The sequence below is a fragment of the Elephantulus edwardii genome, unplaced genomic scaffold (assembly GCF_000299155.1).
Source record: "Elephantulus edwardii isolate Elephantulus edwardi_28Jun2011 unplaced genomic scaffold, EleEdw1.0 scaffold00109, whole genome shotgun sequence".
NCBI lineage: Eukaryota > Metazoa > Chordata > Mammalia > Macroscelidea > Macroscelididae > Elephantulus > Elephantulus edwardii.
In genome coordinates this window covers 7,084,222-7,106,282 of record NW_006399859.1, presented here as the reverse complement: position 1 = coordinate 7,106,282, position 22,061 = coordinate 7,084,222, and the positions used below count along the sequence as shown (strand labels likewise).

The following is a 22,061-nucleotide window of genomic DNA, read 5'->3' as shown; positions in this document are numbered from 1 at the left end:
CTAGTATGTCAATATTTATGCGTTCCATTTCTTCCTTAACAATATCTAATTTTCCTACATTCATGGTTCTCACATTCCATGTCCCAATCACCAGTGTAAATCCAATCATGTCACTCCCCGAATGGCTTCCAAAGACACTTAGAACAAACCCATAATCTTGACAAAACCCTAAATATCCCCTGGCACTTGTCTGGTCCCATCTCCCACTGTTAAACACACCAAGTGGACGCTTGCCTCAGTGCCTTTGCACTTGCTCTTCCCTCTGCCTGGAATGTTCTTCCACACCTAAATGCATGGATCCCTTCCTCACTTCTACCAGGTCTCTGCTCAGATGTCACCTCCTCAGACACACTTTCTCTGACTCGTCTCTATATGAAGTCCAACTCCTTTACTCTCTATCCTCTTATCCCAGTTTTGGTTTTTCCTTAGAGCATTTCCTTCTAAAACTCATTGTTATTGAGTAGGTTCCAACTCACCTTGACCCTTTTAGGGTAGAGTAGACCTGCCCATAGGATTTGCAAAGCTGTAAATGTATGGAAGCAGACTGCCACATCTTTCTCCTTTAGAGCAGATAGTGGGTTTGAACTGCTGCCCTTTAGTTGACCGTTAACTGCTTAACCATTTATGCCACCACAGCTCCTTATATTTTCTAGTACTTGGCATCATATAATACTTTCATTAGTCTTTCCCATGAGAATGTGCCCTTTACAAAGGCAGAGACTTTGTTCCGTTTTCTACTGGTGCACACCAGGAGCTCAGTCAGTTTTTATTGTATGCAAGGATGAATAACTTCCCAGATGCCTTTCCTAGGGCAGAGTATACCACAGATATCCTTAAATGCATGATTGCAGAGCAAGCAATACTCTGAGCAAATGAGTAACCAAGTTCCTGCAGGGTTCAGGCACCATGAGCTGAGCAGCAGTCTTCTCTTGGGAGGCTAGTTCTCTGGGAGGAAAGGCTAGGTTTTCTGACCACTGTTCTCTTTGGTATCATAGGCTAGCAGTAAGGCCATGACAATACTGCTGGTGGCCCTGGGGGAAATGCACAAGCCCAGAGGATCATGGGACAGCCAGGAACTGGGAACATTGTGGCCATTTAGTGGAAGTTACTGCATTGCCAGAGCAGCCAGTGTTTGAGTGCCAATTTAATCCTATGTGAGGAAGGGGCCTTAGTGGCATAGTGTTTTACATGTTAAACTTCTAATCAGAGGGTCAATAGTTCAAATCTAATGGCCGCTTCTAAGAAGAAAATGAGGAACTCTCCTTCTATAAAGATGTACAGCCTCAGAAACCAAATGGAAGGTTGTCATGAGGCAGAATTGGTTTTGGGTTTTGTCCTATGAGTAGGATTTGATGATGCAGTGGTTAAGCGGTTGGCTGCTAGTCAAAGGGTCAGTGGTTTAAACTCATCAGTCTGCCCTGCAAATGTGCGGCTGACTGCTTTCATAAATATTTACAGCCTTGGAAACTCTAAACGGCAGTTCCACTCTGTCCTATAGGGTCACTATGAGCCAGAATCATAGTGGCAGTGAGTTGAGTTACTTAAATAGTGTTGTCACAGTAAAGTGACAAAAGCTCATGCCTAAAAAAAAAGTGTTGTTAGGTGTCATTGAGCTGGAGCTGACTTATAGCTGATCCTTTGTAGGTTTTCAGAGATCCTAAATCGCATAAGATGAGCTTGCCCATCTTTTCTCATGGAGCAGTTGGTAGATCGGAATCACATGCTTAGGGAGTTTTCCTCTTTTCACAAATCAGAGAACTGCAGCACAGAAAGGTTAAGTGAGTTCTCCAAAGCCACACAGCACAATACATTGCATGTTTAAGAGGATGGATTGACATGGTAACAATGGGCACAAACGTATCAGAGAGGGTGAGGATGGCGGAACATAGGGCAAGGTTCAGATCTGCTGTTCCTGGGGTTGCTATGTGTCATAGTTGAATTGATGGCACCTAACAACAATGCCAACAACTAAGGATTTAGATTATAAACCTTTCCAAGGAGTAGATTTGCTCTAAAACACCAAGGACAGGACACCTTGAAAGCAGTCATAAGCAAGCCATACATTTCCTCCAGCTGACTAGTGTGCTCCCACTTAGATCCTCTGCCCTTCTATCCTCTCTTCTCAGTTCCAGGAAGATTCCAGCCTGAAAGGGAACAACTGCTACCGTCTTTGAAGCAACAGGGTGCAAAGTCCAGCCTTGCCCAGCTGGGCGCCACCCTGCCTGCACTTACAGGGGCATTAATAGATAATTACTCTAACAGGAGGAAGAGCAGAGCAGTGAAAACATAGAGGCCTGAGGCTCTTCGGAAACCCCTGCCTGGGAAGGAGGGACATAGATCCTGAAGAGGGACAGAGAACAAGTCAGACAACAGGACCACTGCTGGTCACCGCATGGGGAAAAGGCAAAAGAGGTCCTACTTCAACTTCAGCCCAGGGGTAGCAAAGTGAAATTCAAGCCCAAGTCTTGGGTAGGGATGGCCTTCTTCAAAGTGGGTGGCCTGAAATCTACACTCACCAAGTTCCCAGCAGCTGAAAGCGTCCTTCTCACATCCCTTATAGCAACAGGGTCTCAGGCTTCCCCTTGCTGTCCCTCAAACCCTGCTAAGCCTCTAGCTCCCTTTCATTCCTGGGAGCAGGCTCAGAGATGCCCAAGGCCTTGTTTCTAGACTTCTGACCAGTTTGTGCCTCCACCAGTACCCAGCCAGACTTCCACCTACACCACCAGTAATTTGAGGGCACAACAGTCTGGCACAGAGTGGGTTCTCAGAAATGTTTATTAAATGAAGATTGACTTAGCCCCCCCCTTTCACTATCCCTGGTTCCTGTGCTATTATTGTCTTCTTGGGTTCCTCTAGGCCTCTCTGGCCTAGGAAAGGGTTTTACTTGATCTAGAGATGCTGCCCCTCTGGGGCTCTGGGAGGGCCTCAGGGTACATGGTCACTGACCCTCAAGTAGGACCGAGGGCCAGTTCCAGACTTCCCTAACACCCCTAGCTTTATGTCCTGGGCTCTGAGGCATTCAGGACCATCTAGGATCCTGCACAGCTTTGCAAACAGTTTTGAAAATGCTCTGGGCAAAATGTGGCAGCTTCCAGCAATGGCATTTCAGGGTCCTCTCAAACCTGAAAGAGAACTTCCAGGACCTGGTTGTCTGTGTCCTTCCACCCTCAGTGACCTGGCCCCCCCTTCTTTTTTGCCCTCACTCAGCATCAGGCCCTCAGCTGCGTCCTGGGCCCTAAGAAATGTCCTTAAACAGGTAGAGACCCCCTGAAGTGCTTTGAACTCTGTTCTGAGCATAAGGGGCATTAAGACACCCATTTTCCTCCCTCCAGTCCTCACCTCTGATACTTGCTTAGACTCCACAAGTGTTAATACCCATGGGCTGGGGGCACTGGAGGGAGCAGTGTCTACCCACCATGAGCCAGCTCAGAAAGTGTCCTGTCTCTGCCAGAGCTCCAAGCCCAGAGACAGTTCCTGTCCTTGGCGGGCAGTAGGAGAAAGAGCACTTCCAAGAATCCTTGAACCTGGAGGCCCTATATTCCCGCCCACGTTTTATTAAGGACCATCAAACCAGCCTTGAGAGTTAGAACCCACCTAAAGCCCTCAGGTATGGTTGGAAAACAGAGAGGTGGCGACGCGGGTGCCGGTCTCCCAGCAATACTTCAACCCATCCCGCCCCAGACTCCCGGGTCCTTGGCACTTAGAATGCCCCTTGCAGCTCTGACCTTGTGCCGGAATTCCCGGGCCACTTTCCTGTCCATAGCTGGGTCAGTTCTAGCTGAGTCCCTTGCGAGACCAGCTCCTCTGGGGCGAGCGGCTGCGGGAAGTTGGCAGGAACCAGGACAGCGCAGGCGGAGCGTCCCCGGCCTGGGGGTGTGGCCAGGGCTGCGGGGGCGTGGCTTCGGGGGCTTGTGCGGTGGGGCGGGGCCAAGAGAGCTGCTCCTGGTCGCTCCGCCCTCTGAGGACCTTGGAGGAAAAGGGCTCCAGTGTGCGCGAGGGTGGTGGGAATCAAGGCTGGAGCTCCTACTAAGATAGCTTCCGAGTACACGAAGTTGCAGGAAAGAGTCGAAAAGCTGTGAAGAAGCAGCTGAAGGTAGAAATCTAGAGACTCTTCTAGTTGGTGGTGGTTGTTGTTGTTATGTGCCATCGAGTCGTTTGTGACTCATAGCGACCCTATGTACAAGGGCCCTAAATGCCATTATATCCTGTGCCAACCTAGCCATCTCAAACGCACTTATTCCCACCGCTCCAGTCACAGAATCGATCCATCTCATCGAAGGTCTTCCTCTCCTTCGCCGCCCCTCCACTCTGGTTGTTAAAAAAAAGAAAGACTCGCTGCCCTTGAGTTGATTCCAATTCATAGTGACCTTCCATTGAGTTTGGGAGACCATAAATTTATTGCTCATCTCTCTCCTGCGGAGCCTCTAGTAGATTTAAGGCCCGTGATTTTGGGGTAAAGAGACTAACTCAGTAGAGACTAACAATGCCACCAGAGCTCTCTTTTTTGGTAGTTTAGGGATGGAAAAATCTGGTCACCTTTCTCCTGGCGCATAAACAGAGGCCCATCTCCTGGGGTTGTCACCTATCGCTGGTCATCGCATTCTATAATATCCTATGCTGTCCAGTTGATTCAGATTCACAATGACCCCACGTCTTACTCTCTGTAGGGTTTTCTTGGCTGAAATTTTAATAGAAGCATATTGCCAGGCCTTTCTTCCACAGTGCCATTGGATGGGTCCCAACGCCAACTATTAGTAGTTGTTGTGTGTCGTTGAGTCAGAATTGGCCAATAGCTGACCCTTCGGCCGGTTTTCAGAGACTATAAATCACACTGGAGGAGATTGCCCATTCTTCTGTTCGAACCGTGAGCCTTTGGGATTGCAACACGGCTTCTTGCCACTAGGCCACTAGACCTCCAGTTAGTGGTAGTCCAGCGCAGTCATTTGCACCACTCAAGAGCCTAAACATCGGCTCCTCAGTGAGCCTTTCCAGATGGGAAGAAATCCTCAATCTGTGAACTCTTTGAGGATAGGACAGGAATGGGTTTTATTATAGCCCGATGGAAGCTCAATAAACTATGGATGAACTTGTGGCCAGGAGCAGTGAGTGACTGTGCCTGCCTCATCTTATGCTTTAAGACTCCACTCTGAAAATAAGAACAGCCACACACATACACACATAAACAAACTTGGCCTGGCAGTGACATTCTGGTTTATGGCTGACATTTAATCAGGGCCTAGGCTCCATATGTTTATTGATTTAATTAAACTAAAGTTTAATGAACTCCTAAGTCTAGTGTTGGGGTGCAGAAACAGCAATGGGGGAAGTCTGGAGAAGGATGAGAGAAAGCAGGAACCAGAAGAGGTGATAAGCCAGTGTGAGTGGGAGAAGGGGAAGTTTACTTATACAGTTTGTCCTTGGAGTTAACCTAAGATGGGATCCTGACCTATTTGTACCATGTCAGGGGACAGGAAACAAAGAGAGGTAAAGCAATTCAAACCAGGTGGCCTCATGCAATTGTAACTTCAGGGCCACTCTGTCACCTATCCTCTGAATCCCATCTTTTGATAACTAAAATTTTTCGAGCAGATTATTTTTATGCAGACTAAATTATTATCTGATTTAAAATGCAAATTCCTCTTTGGAAAGAATCCTGAAATATTATTTGTAGTATTTCCTTACTTTAACTACTTAGTCTCGTATTGTCGTTGACTCATAGCTGACCCTCCAAGTGGGTTCTCAGAGGCTGTAAATTATACTGGAAGAGGTTTCCCATCTTCATCCTAAGAAGCAGCTGATGGATTTGAACTGACAATACAGAGATGCTGCTTCTGGCTTTGCAGCACGATTCCCTATGTGTTAAGCCACCAGATCTTCCTAGGTTAAACAGTGAAGTAGGAAATAAAAAAGGACTTTAAGGGTTTCTTTAAAAGGTCAGAAAAGATGCTATGAAATAAATCTGTTTATTCTCCTCCGACGTACTTAATTGGTCTTCTGCATATCTGAGGTATGTCACATGGTGCTGTATTTCATAGCTAGAATTTAGGCAGAGTGGTAAATGTCCTTGGGAGGGGGCCACCCTAATCTTTTTCCATGATCCCTGCAACCATACACACCCTTCTTCCTTAACCTTCCCTTCTTTGTTCTGGGGATGGCACTGCACCTGGGTTCTCCTCTGCCTGCCTTTGCTCATTCCTTAACTAGTATCCTTAAGACTTCGTCTTCAGCGTTCTCTTCTCTGGTTTCTCATTCATGTCCATAATTTCAAATACCTTGTATGAGAGTAGCTGTAGCTTTATCTACTGTATTCCCAGACCAGTATGTGACACAGAGCATGTGCTCAACAAATTTGCTGAATGCATGCATGAATGTTATTGTTAGATTTCATCAAGTCAGCTATGATTCATACAAACCTAAGAACCAGAACTTTGCCCTGTCCTGTGCTGTTCTTGGATATGTCTGAGTCCATTGTTACAGTCACTATGTCAGCTCTTCTTGTTAGAAGTCTTCCTCTCTTTCTCTGACCCTCCACCTTTTGCAGCATGATGTTTTTTTCTGAGGACTGGTCCCCCCAACAACATATCCAAAGTATATGAGATGAAGTTCCACCATCCTTGCCTCTCCGGAGCACTCTGGTTGCCCTTCCATTAAGACAAATGTATTTGTCCTTTTGGTCGTCCATGGTAGATTCAGTATTCTTCACCAACACCACAATTCAAAGGCATCAATTTTCCTTCTTTCTTAATTATTACCCAAGTTTCAGATGCATAGGAAACAATTTATAATTGGATCAAGTGCACCTTAGTCTTTACACGGAACATCCTTGGTCTTTAGAACTTTGGATAGGTCCTTGAGTACATCCCAAATCTACTAGGAGGAGTGGATCACTCATCAAGCAAGGTAAGGGAGGGTGAGTTTACATAATAATCTGTAGCGAACAAGTTAATATCAAGTAAGCTTGGTCTCACTTGTGCTTACTTATTTTCTGTAGAGAATAAGCAGTATCTTGGGGCTTTGATTTAAGGGACTTTTAGAACCTAGGTTCCTGTGCCAGAGAACTCTGAGCAGTTTTGGGGGCTATGCTGACTACCTCCTCGCTCGTCTTTTTTTTTTAAATTTTTTTTATTGCCAACTCTCAGAACCAACTCCAAGCTGACCTTTCAGTGGTTTCCAGATGTTGTAAATCTCAGAGAGAGAGACTGCCTATCTTTCTCCACCTGAGCAGCTGGTGGATTGGCAGTACAACTCCTTACCAATAAGGCCTCCAGAACTCTACCCTCGCTTATCCGGAGGATTTAATACTGATTTATCTGAATCTAGCCAGTTCAGTGGTAGAATTTTTGCCTCCACGCCGGAGTCCCCGGTTCAGTTCCCAGCTCATGCAACCTATCGTCCAACGTATCAGCCTTCCCCCAAGAGAAACAGCTCAGTGGCTGAAAAGGCCAGAGGCTGGACCTTCCTCAGGTGCCTAAATTATGATAATGAGCTGGGCAGTCTTGGCACTTGATCGCGAGGAGGAGCCTAGCTTGGGAGGAGGGTCCCGCGGAGCTCCAGGGTTTGAGAGCTGGAGGGAGGGCCGCGGTGGCGGGGAGATGTGACCCTGCTTTCGTCGGAGAGGAACCTCGGACCAAGCCCGTGCTCCCAGGTCCCACGCGCCCCTATGAGGGCCCCGGCCACGCACGTCCCGGCGCCTGCGCTCTGCTCGCTCCTCGTGTGCCTCTGGCTGCCCCGGGCTGAGCCGGCGGCAGAGTCCCCGCGGGTGCAGCGCCTTGGTGAGAGCAGGGGTCTGGACGCTGGCGGCGAGGGATACATCTGGCCCAGCTGCGGAGAGATAGAGGAGAGACAGTTTCTGAGGAAGGGCAGGGAGATAGCTGGGAGGTGGGGGAAACGTGGGTAGAGGGGCACAGACTATTAGAGAAGTTGGCACTACCACTGGGAAAGGGTCTTGAGCTAGTCGATGTGAAAGAGTCTCCAGATACAGAAGTGGAGAGACAGCCCCAGTGAGGAAAAAGGAAGAAAGAGTAAGAGGGGTTGGAGAAGGGTGCCAGGGAGAGAAAATGGGGGTGGTGGTGGTGTCTGGTGATGCGGAAAGGTTCTTAGCCGATGTTTGGGGGAGAGGGGCTGCTGGGAGGCCCCAAAAAGGAGGCATACCTTGAGAGGAGAGTAACTACCTTCCCCAGCCTCAGCGCCCACTGCACCCGCAGCACCTCGGGGTAGTGCAGAGCTGCTGCCAGAGCCAGTCGAGGAGCCCAGGTGAGTGAGTAGGTTGTGGCTGCCCCACCCGCTGCTCCCGTCTTCACTGCTGGGGTGGGTGATATGGGCCTGGGGGTGCTGAATATAAAGAAGCACATCTTATCATAGCCACCCAGTCCATGCCAACCTTATTTCTTGTCTAGGGTCAACCACCAAGAGACTTCTCTTCCCTTCGAGGATGCTCCAACCGTGATGGGGAGCCAGGTAGGAGACTTCCTGAGCAGGGGTCTGGTTTCTGAGGCTGCCCAGAGCTCTGTGGGTTCCTGGAGGGCTGTCTCTGGGGTTATGCAGGAGGGAACAAACAGGTTCTTAGTACAGGTCTGCAGTGTGCAAATTCCTAAGACACTCCACACACCCACCCAGGCCTGTTGGTCCTGTCACCAACGTGTGTTTGTGGGGGAGCACCAAGGTCCTATCAGGTGACAGCTCCTGGGTAAAAGTAGGAAGGTAAGGAGAGAAGAGTTCTTTTTTTTTTATTTCCTAAACTCTGGCAGAGGCCCCTTTCCATACTGTCTGGAGCAGTATGCCCCAAGAAGGCAGGCCCAGGGACAAACTGGGCCTCCTGGTGGAGGGTGTGAGGAAGGGGCCGCTGAGAAAGAGAGCCATGAGCTCCTGTCTTGAGTCTTGACCATTCTCTGTCTCCTGCCCTCCTGGGATCCTGTGTGTCTACAGTAGAGGTGGCTTTTCTCCCCCCCCCCCCCCCCTTACCAACCTTCTTTGGTCCAGGCCAGCTACTGAGGCTCCATTTCTAATCCTGAACTGCATTTGTTGTCGCCTTGCCTACAACTTCAAGGAGCCTTGATAGGACAGTGGGTAAAGCAGTAAACTATTAACCAAAAGATTGGCAATTTGAACGCACCAGTTATTCTGTGGAAAAAAGAAGCATCAGTCTGCTCTTGCCAAGATTTACCATCTCAGCAATCCTATGAGGAAATTCTATTCTGCCCTACAGGGTCACTGTGAGTTGAAATTACTTCATGGCATTAAGTTTGAGTTCACGACTACAGATATTACAAATTCAGCCTGATTGTGACCAGGTCCTGATAGCAGCTTGAGCTTCTCCTCAGTCCCTGACCCCAGGGTTCAGTTCTGGGTAACCTCTTGTGCTGGGAGCTTGGAGATTTATGATTTATGATGGAAAATACTAAACCCAAACTATTATCCATCATTTATGATGGGAAATAATGTATATGCTTTGAAATAGAGATGAATACTAGATGGTAGAGTATTCTTTAACATTGGATTATCTGTGTCTTTTCTTTCTCGTGGGCTTACTTTCGCAGCCCTGCATGTCAGACTCATAGCTAAATATGATTTGATTTGAAAGGCAATATATTATTTTTATGTGCCATTGAGTCACTTGTGACTCATCGGGACCTTATGTACAACAGCTCTGAAACTTGCTCTACCTTGAGCCAACCTCATTATCTCTTACACACTTACCCTCATTATCCCAGTCACTGGCTCAATCCATCTCATCCAGGGCTTCCTCTCCTGTGCTGTTGTGCTGTCTCCTCCACCCTTCCAAGCATGATGTCCCTCTCCAAGGACTTGTCCCTCCTTGCAACATGCCCAAAGCGTGTTAGATGAAGCTTCAAAATCCTCGCCTCCAAAGAGCAACCTGGTTTCACCCTCTCCATGACGAATGAACCTGTTTGTTCTCCTACAGTCCATGAAAGGCAGTAAAATATTTTTTTTTAAATTATTTTTTGTGCATGTACCATCAAATCAGATCTGACCGGTACAGGAGGAAATTGTCCCTCCTTCTCTGGCAGAGCATCTGGTGGATTCGAACCGAATTTTGTTTTTTTTTTTAATAGATAGGGAAACGGAGTTCAGTGGATTATTTACTAGGGCTCCAGGATCAGCTGGTGGAGCTAATCTTTGGCACCATGATTGCCCCAAAGGACTCTGGGAACCTGGCATGTTAATGGTGCCACAATCCTGCCACACCCTGTTCCCCAATAAGCTTCTTTCTGTGCTGGATTTTAGGGCTATTGTCATTAGTAGATGTCGTTGAGTATGATTCATAGTGACCCTAAGAACAGCAGACCTGGACTCTGTCCTATTCTGTGCCATCCTGATCATCTCTGACACACTTGGGCTTATTGTTGCAATCACAGTGCCAGTTCATCTTACTGAGGATCTTCCGATCTTTCCCTGACTCTCCACCTTTCCAAGCACGATGTCCCTTTCCAAGGAATAGCCTCTCCTAGCAACGTGTCCAAAGTAAGAGAGGTGAAGCTTTGCCATCTTTGCATCCATGGAGCACTCTGGCTTTTTTTTTTTAAAGTTCTCTAAGAAAAAGTTCTTGGTACAAACACCTGCAAGCCCAGCAGATTTCTTACATTATGCCTCAGGACCAAAGAGTGGCCCCCTCAAGGCAACTGGGTTGGGAAGAAGGGGATACTGAGGCAGCTCACCTGTAAACCAATGGCCCTGTTAGGATGTCAAATAGGAAATGAGGTCCCAGACGACAGCTTCTTGTTGTGTACCATGCAGTCAGAACAGAATCACAACTGACCCTCCAACGGGTTTCCAGAGGCAGTTAATCAATCACACGGGAGGAGATTGCCCATCTTTCTCCTGCAGAGCAGTTGATGGATTCAAAGGTGTGCCTTTTGGTTGGCAGCACAACTCCTTACCACTAAGCCACCAGAGCTCCCTAGATAGCACTGTTTAGCACTGCCTCATCCACCAGAGCTCAGTCATTCTCCGGAACATTGATGGTACACACAGAGGGATCCATGAACTTGGATGAGAAAAAGAAAAAGCTTGTTATTTACTAGAACCTCAATCTGAGATTTAGTTTCCCTTTCAATTATTCTCAAACAACTCAGACTCATAACTAGCCATCCAGTGGTTTTCAGAGGCTATAGCTGCACAGGAGAGTGCCCATCTTCCTCTCTGGAGCAGCTGATAGATTTGAACCACCTGCCTTTTGGGTGGTAGTGAAGCTTCTTACCTACAGGCTACCAGAGCTCTCTTTTTGATGATTACTATCGTCTAGACCCTGTAAAACTATAAAATGTCTCTGACTCTCGCTGGGGAGCTCTGGCTGCTCATAATCTGTAGTGAGTTGCACTAGTAACCCAAAGGCCAGATGTCACTAGTGGTTTAAATCCACTGGTGGCTCCTCCTGTTAGGGTACCTGATGGAGGGTCATTATGAGTCAGAACTGACCTGATGACGAGTTTGAGTGCTGTGTTTTGCATTTATTTTTTAAAATGACTCTCACTAATGGAAATCACAGATACTGTCAAATCACCTTATGGTTGTTGCTGATATTTCAAAATATCATTTATGTTCATGATTAATTAAAAATTTTGGCAGTGATAAGATCAGCTTCTAGATCTTGATATCTAATGTGTTGATAAAAAAGCACAAATATTACTAAATCACACATTTTTACAAAATATGTTCCTAACTGTACTGCAATATAATTAGTCTCCTTTGTGATCTTAGGCGTTTTGTTTTATACACTTAATGACATTATTCCCAGAGAGGTAGATAGGCTTCAGAGGACTGTGAAAATATCCATGGCATAAAAGGATTAAGGCCTAATGGACAGAGAGCTGAGCTGACAACCCAAAGGTGGGCAGTTCAAATTCACCAGCAGCTCTGAGGGAGAAAGATGGACAATCTCCTCTCATGCCATTTACAGCCTCCAAAAACCTCCGAAACTCATAGGGTCAGCTATGAGTTGATTCCTATATGACAGCAATGAATAAATGAGAATGTGAATCTATAACTAATCCCAACCCACTGCTCTTGAGTTAAGTCTGACCCCTTGCCACCCTCCAGCAGGTTTCTGAGACTGGAAATCCTTATGGGAGGAGGTAGCCTATCTTTTTTTTTTTTTTCTTTCCTAGAGTGTGGCTAGTGGATTTGATCACTGTTGATTTTTTTTTGTTGTTGTTGTTAACAACCTAACACTATGCTACCCAGGCTTCTCTCTGATCTATACTGAATATAAATCATTTTGGACAGGATTTAGAGGATTCTTGAGAAAAGGACTTGACCTTTTTTGAGTTGAAGCTGTTATGAGGCTGTCTTGCCCTCATAAGCCACACCTGAGCAGGATAAGGAGTGGAGAGGAGCAAAGGCAGGTTTAGGTTGGAGCTCTCTGGAGGCATGAAATGATGTCAATCATTTCCCCCAACTCTTGTCTCCCTATGACCTGTGATCTCTGAAGGTTTCATAAGATAAGTTACTACCAGGGTGGGAAGCCTGGTTCATGGGGCTGGACCTGAGTTTGCAAGTTAAGAAGAACTGGAGTACCCATAGGAAACAGGGGCCAAAGTTGGGTGTTATCATTGGAATGTGAACCAGTGTCCTCTCTGGATGTCAGATAAAGGTGAAGAGGGAGGGTAGGATCATCATAGGTGAGGTGCAGAGACTAAATAAAATCTTAGGACGAGCAAAGAGCTGATGTTAGGCCCCGGGGAGTGAGGGCTCAGAATACTTGTGGTGTGTCAAATCCTTTGCTAGAGGCTGAAGATTCAGCCTGGGGACACACACATGACCACAGGGAGGAAGCCAGGTGGGATGAACTCTTGCGGTGGGTGTACTTTGTGACTTACTGACTTTGTGAACAAGAACATAACTAAGGCCTATGAGGACAGGAATTTTGTCTTGTTCGTTGAAATGATCCCTAACATCTAGCACAGCTCCTGGCACAGAATTCCTGGAGTTTGTACAAAGGGGGAGACCCAGGATCAGAGAGGAGAGCTATGCACATTCCAGTCCCAGGATACTTGGACTGGAACTTCAGGAGACTGGGTGTTCAAGACAGCAATTACACGATGACTGTCCTTCACTTCTAAGGTTGTCCTGATTTCAAATGGTAAATCTCCTATGTTGAGATTTCTAGTTTGGTTTAAAGAGTGTCTTAGCCATGTTTTTTGAAAGAGAGGGTCTTCTCTCTACTTTTCCGAGTATGATGATGTCTTTCAATAGGGACTGATAGCATGCCAAAAATATTTGAGATGAAATCACACTATCCTTTTTTGTAAGTAGCATTTTGGTTGCACTTTCTCTAAGACAGATTTGTTTATTCTTTTGACAGTCAGGTATATTTGATATTTTTCACCAACACCACAATTCAAAGATATTTAATATTCTTGGATCTTTCTTAGCTGTTATCCAAACTTCACATGCATATGTTGTTGTTGTTGTTGTTAGTTACTGCTGAGGCGAGTACGACTCATAGTGACCTTGTGCCATCCTCATAATTTCTGACACATTTAAACCCATTACTGCAGTCACTATGTCAATCTATCTCATCAAGGGAGTTCTTCTCTTTCTCTGACCTTCTACCTTTCAAGCATAATACACAAGGAATAGCCTCTCTTAGGACCATGTCCAAAGTATGTGAAATGAAGCTTTGTCATCCTTGTCTACAAGGAGGCTTCTGGCTGCATCTTCCCCAAAACATGTCTGTCTGTTCTTTGGGCAGTCCGTGTGATATTAAAACTCCAATACCACAGCTCAAAGGTATCATTTCTTTTTCTGTCTTCCTTACTCATTGCATCTTTCAGATGCATAGCAAGTGACTGAAAATCCTTGAATAAGATACACCTTAATCTTTAAACTGACATTATTGTTCGTCAATAATTTGGAGAGGTCCCTGACTACAAACTTTCCCAGTGTGATATGCCTCCTGATTTCCTGACTGCTACTACTAAGGCTATTGATTGATGGTCCAGCTAATATGAAATAATTAACAATTTCAATCTTTTCTCTGCCCATGAGTATATTGCTTGTTTGTCACTGGTGAGAATTTTATGCACATGCATATGAGGCAATTGAAAATATCATGGTTTGGATCAGGACCTCTTTAAAGTGCTAAAGAGCAAAGATGCCACTTTAAAGACCACCATGTGTCTGACTTAAGTAATGGTATTAGTTCTTTTTGCTCGCTTACTTTGCTGTTGTTGGAAGAGTCCAGGTGGAATATGGAGGGAGAGAAGTGAAGTATTCGTCTACTGTAAGATGAGAGGCTGCCTTTGTGTGTTTAGGCTGCTTCGTGTGGTTTGTATAGTGAGAGGAGTCATACTTATGCTCCAGACAAGTGCGTTTTGTTTGGCCTGTGGGGAACACAAAGGTTTATTGCAGAAGGAGGGAGGGAGAGGAGGTTGGGGGATATTGGAGTATGGAAGGGAGGGGCCTTATTCAGGCTGCAGGTATCCCAGGTGTGCCACTGAGATGCCTCTTTAGAGGGTGAAAAGCAAATCTTAGCTCCTCTGAAGTCTCCATTCCCTATCTGTTAGAGGTAGTGCTGGGCAGATGGAGATTTTGAGACTTAGAGGAATGAGAACGTCCTTAATCTGGTAATGGAAGGGAAGGGCTATGACTTCCAGGAAGTAATCCATGATCCAGGTCTGAGGTCAGCCTTGATCACATTCTTCTTGCTGTTTTCAAAGGGAGCGGAAGCCCTGGACTCCTTGGCCATGTCTTCCTGGGAGAGGCGGCTGCATCGGGCCAAGTGTGCCCCTGCTTGTAAGTGGATGTCTGTGTCTGCTGGGCTCCTCTGCTGCCCCTTTCCAGGCTGGCAACAGACTCCCCCTGGTGTCCTTTGTTCTTATGACCACTGCCTGTGACTTCCTTCTGTCTTCAGGAAGATAGTGCTTCCCTGTTTTGTCTATTTCCCCCTCTGCTTTACTCTGTGGCCTCTTTCCCCTGCTGTGGTCTTACCTTTTCCCCTGTCCTGTGTCTGTGGCGTCTCGTCGGATCCTGTCCAGTGTCTGAAGCACCTCTTTCCCCTTGTCCCACGTTCATATTCTCTCCTCTCACCCTGTTTTGTGTCTATTGCATCTCCTCTCTCCATGGCCTGTGTATCCTTGATCTCATCCCTCATTTCAGGGTCCCTCCCCTCACCTGTTCAGCTTTATCTTCTCATCCTCTCTTGCGTTTTCTCTACCATGTTCCAAACGGGAGGTCTCCTCTCCGTCCCATGCCTTAAATGTTGGCCCCTTCCTTTGAGCTTGTCCGTGGAGGACTCAGGAAGAACAGTTTATATGCATATATCCCTACAGCCCCCTGCTCCCCGTATTCCATGTCCTCAGTTCTGCCTGTCTTACCTTCAACCCAGTAATTCAGCATGGAGAGATGAGACCCTAGTGAACCCCAGCCCTTTGAAGGCTGCCTTGGGGCTGCTTGGTGAGTGTTAAAAGCAAGCAGTGTTAGACCAGCTTGCCTGCTAGAGAATGACAAGGGCTGTGTCAGAGGACTCCCCCAACCCAAGTATCTCCATTGAGGCTGATTGCTGAGGGCTTCCAGTGATGAGGAGTGGGGGTGTGGCCTGATTCCCCCTCCTGAGGGCAGTGGTGCATTAGTGGGTCCTGCCAACCTCAGCTCCAAGGGGAAGTTCCTTCTGTGTCTCCTTGGCAGACTTGTTCTCCTGCTTCAATGGGGGTGAGTGTGTGCACCCAGCCTTCTGCGACTGTAGACGCTTCAATGCTACTGGACCCCGCTGCCAGATGGGTAGGTTTGGGTTCTACCCTTCCCAGGGGAATGGATATGAGTATAGTGGCATCTGGTTGGCCTGAGACCTAGAGTTCGTGGGCTGGATGGGCTGTGGGTGACCCTGTGAAGGCTGGGACCACTCAGCCTCTGACTGGGTATCCACTTGGGCTACACAAAGAGGTTCTTTCTCCCCTGACTTAGTGTACAATGCCGGCCCTGAGCGAGACAGCATCTGTCGGGTGTGGGGGCAGCACCACGTGGAGACATTCGATGGCCTTTACTACTATCTCTCCGGGAAGGGCAGCTACACGCTGGTGGGGCGCCATGAACCTGAGGGCCAGAGCTTCTCAGTCCAGGTAAGACCTCCTGTACAGAACAACACCACTCAGCTGGATCCTAGGCCCCACTTGTTTGTGGGTTGGTCTCCTCTACCAGCCATCAAGTTCCCAGGGACAGGGACCATATCTTTTCATGTGATGTCCCAGAACCTGGATTAGTGTTCAGTAAACATCCATCTAATACATGAATACACACATGAATATGTCACATGAATATATGTGACATTCACTGTCAGGCAGACCAGATGTACGCACACCTCAACTCTGCAGGAAGACCAATGAGACCTGGTTCTGCTGGGCTATCCTTGTTTAGTACTGGGCCAAGGGACCAGGGATCTGAGGAGCTCCTAGTACTCAGTGTACCTCTATATTTGTGTCTTCAATCTCAGATATAATTCTGCCAAGAGGCTGCTCTAGGAGCTGCTATGTCCTCCACAGGCTAGGGACCATGACCAACATTCCCCTCTGCTTGGGGGTATCACACATCAGATTTCTCCCCCATTTCTGTGTCATTTCATGATGATTATATTGTAATTAATAATACTAATTAATATTAGTGGGTTATAAAATCAATTTAATGAGTTCTAGTCAATATCCAAAAAAGAAAAGAAAAAAAGAGAACAGGAACAATTATGAGAACAGAGATTGAGATTGTTAATAGCTTTAGTTTGCTTGGCTCTACAGTCAGCACTCTTGGTACCAGCAGCCAGGAAATTAAAAGACAAATTTCATTGGGAAAGTCTACTTGTCAGAGACTTCTCCAAAGTGCTGAAGAGCAATGATGTCAGTCTGGAGACTAAGGTTTGCCTGACACAGGCCATGATCTTTGCAATTAGTTGCTATGTGTCAGAGAGCTGGACAATGACTAGGAATGGAGAATTGACGCCTTTTGAGCTTTGGTGCTGGAGAAGAGTATTGAATATCCATACCATGGACTGCTAGGAGAAAAACAAGTTTGTCCTGGAGAGGGTGAAGCCAGGCTGCTCTTTGGAGGCAAGAATTCTGAAGCTTTATCTGACATACTTTGGACATGTTGCAAAGTGGAATCAGTCCTTGGAGAGAGACATCATGCTTGGGAGGGTGGAGGGACAGTGCAGGTAAGGAAAACCCTCTATAAGATGGATTGATTCAGTGACTGGGGTAATGGGGGTAAGGTGTGTTGGAGACAGTAAGATTGGCATGGGATAGAACAGGGTTTAGGGCTGTTGTACATAATACATTAATAGGAGTAATAATAGTTTCATAAAATTTCCATTTGATGTATTTATATATTTGTATATCTTATTGTTTATCATTGTAAAACAGCTTGAAAATACTTCATTTGACCATGAGGTAACATTCACATGTAACACTTTAGTTAAAGTAGCTCCAGTCTGCTTATCCACATTAAGCCATCATCTAAGGTTTGCTCTTGAGAAGAGTTTCCACACTTGTCATGGAGACATTTTCAAGTCTTTACGATTAATTCTTAAAAGTCCCCTATTGGGGTCCTGTGGCCTTGGAGGCATGGATTCTATCTGAACAGGGGATAGAAGTATGTGTGTCTCATGCAGGGTAAGTGCGTTGGGTACCTGTGTGTGGTAGGCTGCAGCAGTGGACTAGACGCTGTCCTACCAGGGACCTGCTACCAGGGACCTGCTACCAGGGACCTGCTAGGCATGGCGTACCTGTGTGCCCTGAGAGTATCTGTACTGTACATTTGTGCACATGTTCTGCATTAGTGAGAGATGGTGTTGAGAGACATCAAAGTTGGCACCTGAAAGTTGGACAATGTGGAGGGATGACGGACGAGAAGTCGATGCCTTTGAATTGTGGGATTGTTGAAGAGTGCTGAATATATGATGGATTGCCAAAAGAACTGACAGATTTGTTTGCCTTGGAAGTAGTGCAGCCAGGGCGCTCCTTAGGAGCAAGGATGGTGAAGCTTCATCTCGCGTGCTTTGGGGATGTTGTCAGGAGGGACCAACCCTTGGAGAGAGACACCGTGCTGGGAAACGTGGAGGGTCAGAGTAAGAGAGGAGACCTTCAACAAGACAGAGAGACACAGTAATGGCAGTAGTGAGCTTGAACTTCTCAGGTTGTGAGGATGGCGCAAGATAAGGCAAGCTTCAGATCTATTGTTCGGAGGGCTAGTATGAGTTACAGTCACAAAGAAAAGACTGCTAGAATTCCAGCCATTTAGAGCTGGGTGTGAATCCTCGCTGGGTGGTTTCTTAGCTGTATGTGACCTGAGGGAAATCTCTAAACCTCTCCTCTGAGCATCAGTTGTCTTCTGTTTAAAATGCACATAATCATGGCTCCAGCCTTTCTGTGGTGTTGTGGGGACTGGAAAAGATGACAGGAAAGGCCAGCCCTGGGGCAGGAACCCTGCAAATTGAACTCTGAACCCCCTCTCTCAGGTGCACAATGACCCTCAATGCAGCTCCTCCCCCTACACCTGCTCACGGTCTGTCAGCCTCTTCTTTGCCGGTGAACAAGAGATCCGCCTGGCCAAGGAAGTCACCCATGGAGGCCTGAGGTAACAACTCTTAACACCTTCCACCCTGACTTGAGCTGCTCCCTGGTCCTGGGAAGAAAATGTTTTCTGAGAGAAACAACAGAGTTTTCACCAGTAGGGCAGGAGTATGCTAGAAGGGTTGGCTGATCGTCTAGGGTTTGCAGAAGGTTAAGTCCCTACGGTTTTCTGGCACTCTCAGGTTCTGTGGATTTCCAGATGGTGATTTTTCAGGCAAATAACTGAGTTTTCCAGACAACTGAGAGTTTATCACCTCTTATTTGAGTCTATTCCTGTTATCCAAAACCAAACACTAAACTCACTACTGTTGAGCTTAGCTCTGATTCACAGGATTCAGATCTGCTTGGCTCTCTGAAGCCGTACATCCTAAGAAGAGACTGCCCTTGTTCTCCTGGTGAAGGTGCTGACTAATCTGAACCACTAGACATGTGCAGATTTTTGGTTAGTAGTGTAGCGTGCTGTAGAGTACACCACCAGAGCTCCTAATTGCCACTGTGTTGTTGTTGAGTACCACTGACTCAGATCCAACCCATAGCTGCCCCTCCAGTGGGTTTTCAGAGGCAGTAAATTGCATGGAAAGAGATTGCCCATCGTCCTCCCATAGAGCAGCTAGGAGGTTCAAACTGTGTGCCTTTGGACTAGCAGCACAATTCCTTACCACTAAGCCAATCCAAATTCTTGTTCATGATTTAATGAAAATCTTTTCAAAAGGATCATACCCAGACAGCTCCTGCCTTGCCAGAGCAAACACTTGAGTCCACTTTAATAATTTTCTGATGACTTGAGGTTATTTGGAACATCACTTACCCTCTAGGGCTTCATGAGAGGTGCCTTGAGGACCACTCAAGGAGTGAACACCAAATGCCTCTGGTTGGTCCTTTTTGAGATCTTTCTCCCATTTCTTTCCCACTGTCCTCTCCATCCTTTACTGCCCATGGCCACTTCACTTTGCTGTTAAAGCAAGAGAGGCTTTTACCCTTTTCTCATTTCTTACTTCCAATCTGGAAACTGTGTAGCCAAGCTTTTTAGGGCTAAGTGTCAAACTAAAGGCACAAGGGTTTCCCTTGTGAATGAAAGGTTGATATGGGTCAGTGAAAGAGGAGAAGACCCTCAATGAGATGGGTTGACACAGTTACTGCAGCAAGGAGCTCAAGTGTGTCAGAGGTGCTGAGGATGGAACAGGACAGGACAGGGTTCAAATCTGTAGTTCATAGGGTCGCCATGAGTTAGTTGTACTCAACTCAACAGACAGCAAGCACTTAACAGCACAACAAATAGTATTGCTCTTAGCTGCTAACAGAGAGGTAGGAGGTTCAAGTCTACCCAGAGAAACTTTGAAAGAAAAGTCTGGCAATCTCCTTCAGAAAAATTAGCCAATAAACCCCCTGTGGAGCACAGTACTAGCCTCACACACAGAGTCCCCATATGTTAGAATTAACTCAGCAGCACAATTTGGTTTGGGTTTTTATGTGCATCTTTTTTATACCAATTTTAACTGCTTAGAAACTAACTTCTTTTGCTTTCCTGTCTTGATTTTCAGCTCAGTTAAAAGTTGACAAATTCCAGAAAGGCCAGGGGTCCCTGGACCTGTGAGAAGATGATCATGGGTCCTATAGCTCTGCATTTTTCCCCTCCCCTAGTTGATTCCCCCTGTCTTGGCTTTCTCTTTCCACGCCATTCATTTTCTCCACCAAAAATATAAACAAAGTAGCCGTCTGCTTATATCATGCCTTCTGTCTGGGAGAAAAGAAGCTGACAAATTTAGTCATGCTAAGGTTTCTCCCTCAGGGGAGTTCAAATTTTAAAAAATTCTTTAGAAGGGAAATGAGTAAAAAAAAATAAAGAAAGAAAGAAAGGGAAATGAGTGTTCTTTCTGATGGCCGATTATAAGCACCTGAGAAGCCAAGGGGAGAGGTATGGGGTCTCAGACTATGAGATACCTGTAGCCATGTGATGAGCAGACCCTGCGACCCCCTAGGTACTGGACAGTAGGCCCTGTGATGAAGGGACCAGGTTGGTGAGGGTGGTGTGGGCACCCTGGAGCTCTGGGTCCCGTGTGCAGGCTCCAGCTGCCACATGTGATGGGGAGCATGCGTCTGCAGCAGCTTGCTGGCTACGTCATCGTGCGGCATCAGGAGGCCTTCACCCTGGCCTGGGACGGCGTCTCAGCTGTCTACATCAAGATGAACCCCGAGTTCCTGGGCTGGACCCATGGACTCTGTGGAAACAACAATGCTGACCCTCAGGATGACCTGGTGACCAGTTATGGTAAGGCCCAGGGCACTTCTCCTCTGACAGGTGTGGGTCTAGACGGCAGGTTGGACTAGGTGTGGGACTTGGGGTAGGGCCCTGGGATTATGGTACTAACAACTAGTGGGGAGTCCAGGAGCCCTTTCCTCAGTTGTATTCCTAACTATTCTGGACCCCAATTTCCTCCTCTGTAAATGATGGCCCACTGACAAGAAGTTATGCCTTAATCTCAAAGTCAAACAGTTCAAATTCATCAGCTGCTGCAGGAGAAAGATGGACACTCCTCCTGTGTGATTTACTGCCTCTGAAAACCCTCTGAGGGTCAGCACACACCCTCACCCTTACCCCCACCCTGTAGGGCTGTGAAAGGATCTCACGAGGCTGTGAATGGGAGAGTCTCTGTAAATGGCAAAGTTCCATTTATCACCACATGACCTTAGGAAGGTTACTACTTCCTCTACACCTTTCCTTCCCTGTAAGGCACCTGCTGTCAAGGACCTCTCCAAAGTACTAAGGTGCAATGATGTCAGTCTAAAGACCAAGGTGTATCTGATTCGTCATGATCTTTTTAATCACTTGCTATGTATCTGGAAGCTGGGCAGTGAATAAGGATGACAGAAGAAGAATCAATGCCTTTAGTTGAGATGTTGGAAAAGAGTACTGAATATCCCATGGAGCACTAGCAGAATGAACAGCAATGTCTTGGAGAAAGTGCAGCCAGAATCACCTTTGAGGCAAGGATGGTGAAGTTTTGTCTCACATACTTTGGACATGTTGTTAGGAGAGATTATTTCTTAGAAAGGGACATTATGGTGTGGAAGATGGAGAGTCAGCAAAAGAGAGGAAGACCCTCAGTGAGATGGACTGACTTATTATGTCTGCAGCAATGGGTTCAAGTGTGTCAGAAATGATGAGATGGCACAGGATAGGACAGGGTTCAAACCCAATATTCATAGGGTCACTGTGAGTAATACTCGACTTAAGCAGCAACAACAACAGCAACAGCAATTTCTTGGTGTTGTGTGGACTGAGTGAGGTCACATAGGTAGACAATCTAGTAGGTTGAGGATAAGTGGGTCCCACAGGGCTTCTATGAGTTGTTGTAAATTATTTATTCATTCCCTACTTTGAGGAGAATTTTGGCATCAGGATTGGTGGAAGATCTATTAACAATCTGTGTTATGCAGATGACACAACCCTGCTTGCTGAAACCAAGGAGGACCTCATGCACTTGCTGC

General features: G+C 46.6%; 1 protein-coding gene across 1 annotated transcript in view; it reads left to right on the top strand.

The window, feature by feature from the left end:
• The first annotated feature begins 7,660 nt into the window (after positions 1 to 7,660).
• OTOG (otogelin) overlaps positions 7,661 to 22,061 on the top strand; it is an 85,717-nt gene continuing 71,316 nt past the window's right edge. Inside the window, exons 1-7 of the mRNA XM_006892075.1 lie at positions 7,661 to 7,878; positions 8,397 to 8,457; positions 14,679 to 14,754; positions 15,646 to 15,738; positions 15,922 to 16,076; positions 18,458 to 18,576; positions 20,636 to 20,841. Of these exons, the coding sequence (XP_006892137.1) occupies positions 7,661 to 7,878; positions 8,397 to 8,457; positions 14,679 to 14,754; positions 15,646 to 15,738; positions 15,922 to 16,076; positions 18,458 to 18,576; positions 20,636 to 20,841 (928 nt within the window). The remainder of the gene's footprint in view (positions 7,879 to 8,396; positions 8,458 to 14,678; positions 14,755 to 15,645; positions 15,739 to 15,921; positions 16,077 to 18,457; positions 18,577 to 20,635; positions 20,842 to 22,061) is intronic.